We start from the raw sequence: 8,621 nt of genomic DNA on the forward strand, positions 1-8,621 counted from the left end.
TACGCTATGAAGTTCTTTTAAACACTCTGAAAAGTAAGTAGTTTAAATAAAAGAAAACAGACTCTTCATCGTTTTATGAATACTAAGAGCTGCTACTTTTCAAAATGTTCTATAATTCTTACACTTAATTATACATTATTGATGAAAATTTTATTTTACACATAAAAATAAATCGGATGGATTAAATAAAATGTTGTAGCATTATGAATTTCACTTTACGCAGACTCCAACCCTTAGGGTACATATATTCGGCCAGTGTTAAATTGGAATCAACGAATCAACTTTAGTGAGGACAAACCAGTCAGCGTGATAGTTCGAAATTTCTGACTGAGCGACGTTAACCTATTTAGTTCAGTCATGCACGTTTACCAATATCGAGTGTAGATTTCAAATGTATATTCCCGCAGTGACATAACTCATACATCTATTTTCTGATTTAATATTAATTCTTTAATTATTTACACATATTAATAAAATTGGAATGACTGTATGTTACATCAAAAAAAAACAATTTTTAAAATTTTTGTCTTTCTTTATGTCCGCAAGAGCGCGTTTGTTCTGCTAACTTCTGGACCGATTTTGTTAAGACTATTAAGGGAAGGTAGCTGATACACGCGGTCATATTTTACACTTACTTTTTTATTCTGCGCAAACGAAGTCGCAGACGATCGCTACTTTTGAAATAATTGTTATTCTTTATTTTAGCGATTCAAGTGAATTTCTGCTTACTTTTCTGCATAAAACCAGCCAATTCAAATTACGAGTACTACAATAGTTATTGAGTATATGCTAATAATAAATTTAACCGTAGATTTCCACTGACATCTGTAACAGAAACTAAAATATTTACTGTTAACACAAATGTCATTGCAGTTTAATTCTACAGGAATATTAATATTCGCCGCAAAATACACGTGTATTTCGTATTCCGGACTTCAAATATCAAAGGCGTTTCAATATATTAATTTATTCCAGATCTCTGACTCTGGTATGGTTCTTGAGGAGCAACCGGCCAAAATATCCGAAGCTTTTCGCCTCTTCTTGCAAGGCGAGGGGTATGGTAAGTAAAGAAGCTGCGTTTAAAGCAAGATCCAAATATTGTAAAGAAAAATATGTTCTTTTTTTAAATACAGTTGTGTAGAAAATGTTCTATAAAGTGAAATTAATGTGACAAAGTAAAATAATTTGTTTTTGCAAATATTTCACAATTAAAAAAAACTTTAACGTCAATATTAGGTTTGTTTATAAGGTTTGGATCTTGATTTGGAACATAGTACTATTCGAAGTCACTTGCATGACTGATTCCTATTAAACTAACAATATGTATATCTATAAGTTTAATATGGTTGTTGAAAATATTATTTGCATGCAATTTTTCCAATCATGGTATTCTTTAATTCGAAATGGCCATGATTATTGTAAAAATTATTTTTGGCACTTTAAAATGGTTGCTGATTCACAAAAGTATTTTAATGTAAAATATGCATGCATGAGCTCGTTCTACTCGTAATAACACTAGCATTAGGTATATTAAATATTAATAAAGCTTATGTATTTACTTTACAGTAAAATTCCAACTTACGCTACTACGAATTCCTAGTTATTCAAGTTTTCAAATCCCGATTGTTTGGTGTTACATCTTCTAAGAAATACCGCATTTTCTCTACAAATATTAAAAAAAAATTTTAGCATGTGTAAATTTTGCGGAAGATAGTTGATTTTTCAAGAAAAAAATTAAAGGTACGGTTTTTTTTAATTTATATTTACTTAAAGATACCAAAAGACATATTAATTATATTTATATTAAAATTATACTCAGAATTATGTGTTTTCAATTTATGCGTTAATGGCGTAAGTTTGGGTTTTACTGAAATTATTATTAACAATTATTTGTATAAACAAAAAAATGTATTATGCTTAAGCGTACATTGGAATATTTAATGCTTATTAGGTACGTTTATATATATGTTTAAGTATATAAGAGTTTTGGTTAAATATATAAATGCTTCGTTTGTACTATGGCCACCATGTAGTCACATAATAAATGAAGCCATATTAAGTATGCTGTAAGTACACTTAATGCAAAACAAGGGCACTGTAGATATAGAAATATACTTCAAAGTAACACTACCACAGAGTTATTTAGAGTTATAATATCTTAGTTCTTACCAATATTTTAAATGCGAATGTTTAGATGGATGGATGTTTGTTTGAAGATATCTCCGGAACGGCTAAACAGATCTTGATGAAATTGGACACAGACTTAGAATATAGTCTGGAAGAAGACATAGGCTACTTATTACGTATTTTTTTAATTCCGCGCGGTCGGAGTCTCTTGTAACAGCTAGTATGTCCACAAACATTAAAAAATTAAACTTAGCTATCAGTCTTTGTTAATTAAAAAGTTTTAATACGAATATATATTTAAGTTGTTTTTTAGATTATGGAATAAATAAAATGATCCCACGTTGAATACTATTTAATTATATTTATATATAAAATATAGATAATTATGAAGGTGTTTTCCTTTAAATCATTTTGTAGTCGTAGTTTTGTACTCACCAATAACTTAATATTACACACATTAGTATACTCATAAGGCATACTCAATATTGAAACGTCTGTTAGCTATAAAAAAAAGAAAATCTAGTGCATAAAGTTCAATTTAGGTATTTTAATGGTGGCCATAGTGTTAGCAAATCGTTAAAGCGCAAACTTCTTGAACGCTTCGTGTTGCATTTCAAGGGTCAAATATGACGTCATCAAAGTACTTAGATTATTTTAACAAGTTACTTTATTTATTCTATATTGTTATATTCAATGTGTGAAAGGATGAAACGAAATTGCGACAAAAAAGTTTTTATTGGAATAAGACGTGTGATGAATCCCTCCTATGCGTGCGGTGTGCCTTAAAAATGGGCATCTGCCAAAGAGAATTTTAATTATGTATGTGGAGGTTACATCGATAGTTACAGGGCTAGGAATTGATGGATGGATTGCGTAAAAGGTGAAATTATAAAAAAGTGAAAGACGACTCAAATGACGCATGGCAGATTGCTTTGAAGGATGAAAACCATTTGTACAGACCCGATTGGAGATAACAGGGAAATGATAACAATCTAATCCTTACTGACCAGCGAAAACATTTATTACAATATATACAACAATATTTTATTATCGTGAATGGTAGATAATATCTTGATAATTTTTATTCTTAAATATTTTTAAAAACCAAATTATCCTGTGAATAGAAAATTGCAAAATCTTTTTTTTTTGTTATGTTTTTATTGTAATTTCATTTTATATTTAAGTAAGGTTTTTCATAATGGCATGTTATAGCTCTAAAGCTTTTATGAAATGAATTTGTGTTGTATTAAATTTTGTTTAAGAAAAAAAAAGTATTATTATTTTATAAATTTTTAATATATTGAATAGTTAGTTTGCTTTGGAATCGAAAACCTCGTTCTTTATTTTCCTATCTGATTTATATCTTTTTGCTTGAACTATTGACTCGTACGGCTTTCTAAGGGTATGTATGCATATAGCATTTTATATTTCTAACAAATATTTTTAGTGTTGGCAGAAAATAAAACTTATACATCTAACCCCACATTTCTACTCCCGAAATACCTATACGTAAACATATTCATAATATGGAATAGTACATTTTTGTACAAGTATGTCGGCAGTGGAAACCCACGGCAATTTAAAGAAAGTCGTTAAGTGGATAGAGAATTTTTACAACTAGAACCCTTTCCTCTGATCATCTGCTACTCCCCTTCAACTTGATCATCAGCTGGCGACACCCTTCAAGTCAATCATTACACATTCACTTTACCATTTTTTTACATGGCTATATTAATAAAGTAACCGAACATTGTAATCTAACAGAAAATTGTCCGATAAATGTAACATTAAATTGTGCTATGCGGAAAATTTTAAATATCTTTATTAATTTCATCTCATCTATCAGTATTTTTCAATTATTTTAAGTTGTAGTAATAAAAAAAATATTTTTTTCTATTTTTTTTGTTTCTTGACTTGTATTTGTACTTTTGGTACTTTATTTATTTTTTAATTTTTTTTTTCTCCCAAACCCATAGCCGCGTTGGCACTGCACAAATTAAGTCATGTAACGTCATGTAGTAGTCTTCAGAGCTCTTCAATATCCAAGTAGACTGTTTGTTGCTATGAAGCTTGCGTTCTGAGTAAGTTTATTTTTTATTTTATTTTATTTTTTCCATATAATAACGAAAACTTGCAAAAACCAACAAAAATTTTCAATTTCTCAAAGGTTGTTGTTAAATACTTTCTTAAGCGTTGTTTCGAATTAATATTTTCCGAAAATATCCTGAAATATATTAAATGTAACAATTATACATTTGGTTTTCGTAATTTTCGTATTATAACGAGTTTTTATCAGTAAACTGAACCAAAATATTTTAAATGGTCATGTATATTTTTAATATTGCAATTGCTTTTAAAATTACTCATATTAAAATAACTTTCCTTATCGATTTTAAACAGTCAGCTGGTTAATTTCAAACATTAATTTGTTCATGTCACTAGTATCTGAAATAGTATTCAATTTCCATTGGTTACTCTCTCATTTAAAAGTAGTTAAAACAATTTCCGGATCGATCTCAAGGATCGAATATTTCAGCAGTTAACAGATTATTTGGCCAAATAGTAATAGTAATAGTACGCGCATGCAATAATCGGTGTGACGATGCGGTTGGATGTTGCAGTGGCGCCACTGTCACCCACGAAGATCGTAGCGTTCCGCCGACTGTCGGCGGACGCGGGCCGGCGCCGCTGCCGCCACTCGCCCGTCATCCGCATCACCGAGAATCCCATCTCGGAGGCAGTGGTCTGCTAAATGCCATCACCAAATAAACCCCCTCCCCTTCTAGACGCACCCCTCGCCCGTCGCGCTCCGATGTTCGATCGTGGAAGTTTATCAATCGATGTCTATCATATACCCCCGCTAATTTAGAATCGCGCGACTCGCGCTGTATACCCTCTTAGGCTATACCCGCTATACACAACATAAATTTCCACGTACGCTCATCAATTGAATGGTGTCCGAAATCGAAATCGATTTCAGACGTTGTGTACATATCGAGGCAAAAACTGCCTTTTAGAATGAATATGTTATCATCAATGATGTAAGGGTAGACGCGCGACGGACGACCGCAGCTTCACTTCGCAAGAGGAAGTCCCTATGTAATATCAATGTAAAACTAAAGAAATTTTATTAGATACACACCAAACTATAAAATTACATGTAAAACACTATATGCATTTATTATCCGGTATTCTGATAGGTTTAAATGTTTTATTTATATATAAAACGAAGGTATAAATGTGTATGAAGTATTTGAGAGGCTATTATTTATTTGATTTTATATGTATTAAATACAGTTTTACTATGTAGTGACTGCTTTAATTGTTGCGATATATATTTAGATGTTGACGCAACCTTTAGGATATGCCGTCGATATTACGTAGGTATGACATTTTTCGGATATATTTCATACAATTATACTTTAGCACGAACTTATATAGATTAGGAATTAAATGAGAATGTAACACGGAGAGCTGTATTATCAATGTCGCTGGGTGCTATGCTAAGACCAAGATTTTGAAATGAAATAACGAAAAAAAAATGTTTTTAAAACTTTTTTGCAAATGTTCAAATGCGTAATTTATTTATTTAAGGCCTCTTATGTATCGATAATTTGTAATCTATTTGTTATAAAATAGTGAATTTTGTACATGTACAAATGTTTTATCATCTTGCCTTATGCTAACTGATGTTTATGTTCCTGTTTATATAACCCCGACTTCAATACGTTAGACACATTGAACAAATAAATTATAATTACAGCGCATTATTTTTAAAGTTAAGTGTATAATTTTAATTAAAAAACAACATTATACTCAATATTGAATCAAAGTTTTTGATATATTTTTTATAATTATTTAATTTTAATGTTAAAAGTACAGTTTTTGATAAGGTTAATTTCGTATTTTATTATAAGTTTGTATACGATGTGCGGTTTTTTCACGCTGCTTGTATGGAGTGGACAGAACGATATAAATGAAGGAATTTCTTTCGTAGCAAATAGCATTCATTAGATTTGAGTAGTGTAATCGTTGGTTTTAGACTATACAAATATGTATTTAACGTATATTTATCTATACAAAGTAACTATTCTAATGTCAATCAGACGTCAAGCAACTTTCCCGCGCATTCTAACGCTTCGTAGAAGTACAATTTTAAATCTTTATATAATCATTTTGTAGAATCTCAAAACACATAGAAGCTAAATTGTCTTTTAATTTTGAAAGTGTTGCGATTATTTGTGTGATTTATGAATCTATTAAATGGTGGTTTTCTAATAAATTAATGTTTTATTTAAACCTTTATCCCAAAAATAATAATCTTACTTATATTATAAATGCGAAAATTTAGATGCATGTTTGTTTGAAGTTATCTCCGAAACTGCTCAATGGATCTAGATGAAATTTGTCATATATGAAGAACATAGTCTAGATCTAGAAGAACACATAGGCTACTTATTAAGTTTTTATTCAATCCCTCGCAGACGAAGTCGAGGACGACATCTAGCAAATACAGTGAAACTTGGTTAAGTGGGACCTGGATAAGTGAGAAACCTCCATAACTGGAACTCATGCTAAGGTCCCAACACTTTGTCACTGAATTACCTCTGTTAGTGGGACGAGGTAAACCTCTATATCTGGGATTTGTTCTTTCGATTTATCATCATAGTTACCTCTATAACTGAGACAGCGAGTAAATTTTATATGCATAAACCTCTGTAACTGAGATAACATTGTTTGTTTACTCATTCTTATTCTACCCACAAATTCCACACGTAATTCCAATACTATATTTTTTTTATTAAAACTCATTTACATACATAACACGTTATTTTATTTAATGATCGCACCTGTATAACTGAAATAACCTGTTTCTCACCTCTATTAATGGAACCCTCTGTAAATGAGACAGATATATATTTATACCTGTATATCTGAGACACTGGGTAAGTGGAATACCTCTATAAGTGAAACGAAATTGCAGGTCCCTTGATGTCTCACTTAACCAGGTCTCACTGTAATATATTTAAACTTATAACAGTAAAAAAAATGCCTTTTATAATTGATTAATATATTTCATACTTATAATGGACACGTAATATACATTACTAGCTAATAATTACATTTAAAATACAAAATAAAGACATGCAAGCAATATTTTGTATAAACATTACACCAATTCATTTAATTTATTAATCTCAAATTGAATTAATTTATATTTTATTATTACTGCAATAGGAGCTGTTGATGAAAGAAATATTTGAATACAATATTAATACCTCAATACTCATATATTTAAATAATGGCAACTTTCTAAAATATAAAATATTGTTATATTATGTAATTATTTTATTCTTGGTATAATAGTTACCGTATTTTACAAAAAAAAAAAAATATATATTAATTATTTCTCGACTTAGGATTCGTGTATTTTTGGAAGAAGATGCACCACGTCCTGGAAGGTCGGTTGGAGCTGATAAAGGCATTATTTAACATAGAAATAAACATAGAAAATAGAAATAAAAACGAAATGACTTTCCGAACAACCCAATAATTTTAAATATATAAATATCAACAATAAAAATTGTAATTACAATAAATTAATGACAATATTTTTTATTTAATTGTAAATGAATTAAAAAAAAACTAAATACATTTACAATTTATGAAATATTTCCGTTTTAATTTCTAATAATACGTACAGAATTTGAGACAATACAAATTTATGAATTAATTAAAAAAAAATTACATTAATTTCATTAATATTTTTAATTATTAAAAATTAAATTCATGAGTGTAAAATAAATTTAACTAGAAAAATAAAAGAATTTCTGCAAAATAAGGCAAAGTGAATAAGAAATAAGTAACCGATGAGCACCTATACGTAGAAGTATGTATTTGGTGAGTACGTTACAGTAAAACTACCATTAGACATCGATATCACCGAACGATTGTAAACATCGTCAGTTTATAATCTGACTAGGTTAATTTTTAATTAAAAACATCAAAATTTCACCTATCGAATTTTGACTTACGTAGACCGATTATAAATTGACGAAGTTTCGTATCTTCAGTGAGAACTAACGGATATTAAAACATAGTGCTTACATTTACTTAGTATATAGTCGAACCAGGATAAGGGAGAGCCCGTGATATATTTCTTAATAATAGATGTTTCTTTAAAACGTATTTATCGCTTATGGAGGTCTTCCGTTAAGACCAAAAAACTCGCTTATAGAGGTTATTTTTTTTATCCAGGTTCAACTGTATTCAACTGTTACGATAGTGACATTTAATTTATAGTATTTTTAATAAGTACTACAAAAAACTACTTCATTTCTTTATATAAATTGGACACATATCAAATATATGAAGGAAGTTAGTTAATTACATGTAATAAATAGGAATACAGATACACAATAACATAAAACGTTAAAAATATTGTACAGTTAGCAGAAAAGTTGCCATATTCTAATCAATCTTGTTAAATGATA

General features: G+C 29.5%; 1 protein-coding gene across 6 annotated transcripts in view; it reads left to right on the plus strand.

Annotated features, from left to right (window-relative positions):
* The window catches only part of LOC106717276 (protein NDRG3), a 57,149-nt gene extending 51,991 nt beyond the window's left edge, over nucleotides 1-5,158 (plus strand). For 5 of the 6 annotated variants that reach the window (XM_014511087.2, XM_014511083.2, XM_014511082.2 and 2 more), the window contains 2 exons: nucleotides 976-1,060; nucleotides 4,749-5,158. In XM_014511087.2, the coding sequence (XP_014366573.2) occupies nucleotides 976-1,060; nucleotides 4,749-4,879 (216 nt within the window). In that variant the 3' untranslated portion in view covers nucleotides 4,880-5,158. Of the gene's footprint in view, nucleotides 1-975; nucleotides 1,061-4,103; nucleotides 4,209-4,748 lie in introns of all 6 variants that reach the window. The other variant, XM_014511086.2, reaches the window with a different exon arrangement.
* Nucleotides 5,159-8,621: the final 3,463 nt, after the last annotated feature.

This window comes from Papilio machaon, chromosome Z (genome assembly GCF_912999745.1).
Source record: "Papilio machaon chromosome Z, ilPapMach1.1, whole genome shotgun sequence".
Taxonomy (NCBI): Eukaryota; Metazoa; Arthropoda; class Insecta; order Lepidoptera; family Papilionidae; genus Papilio; species Papilio machaon.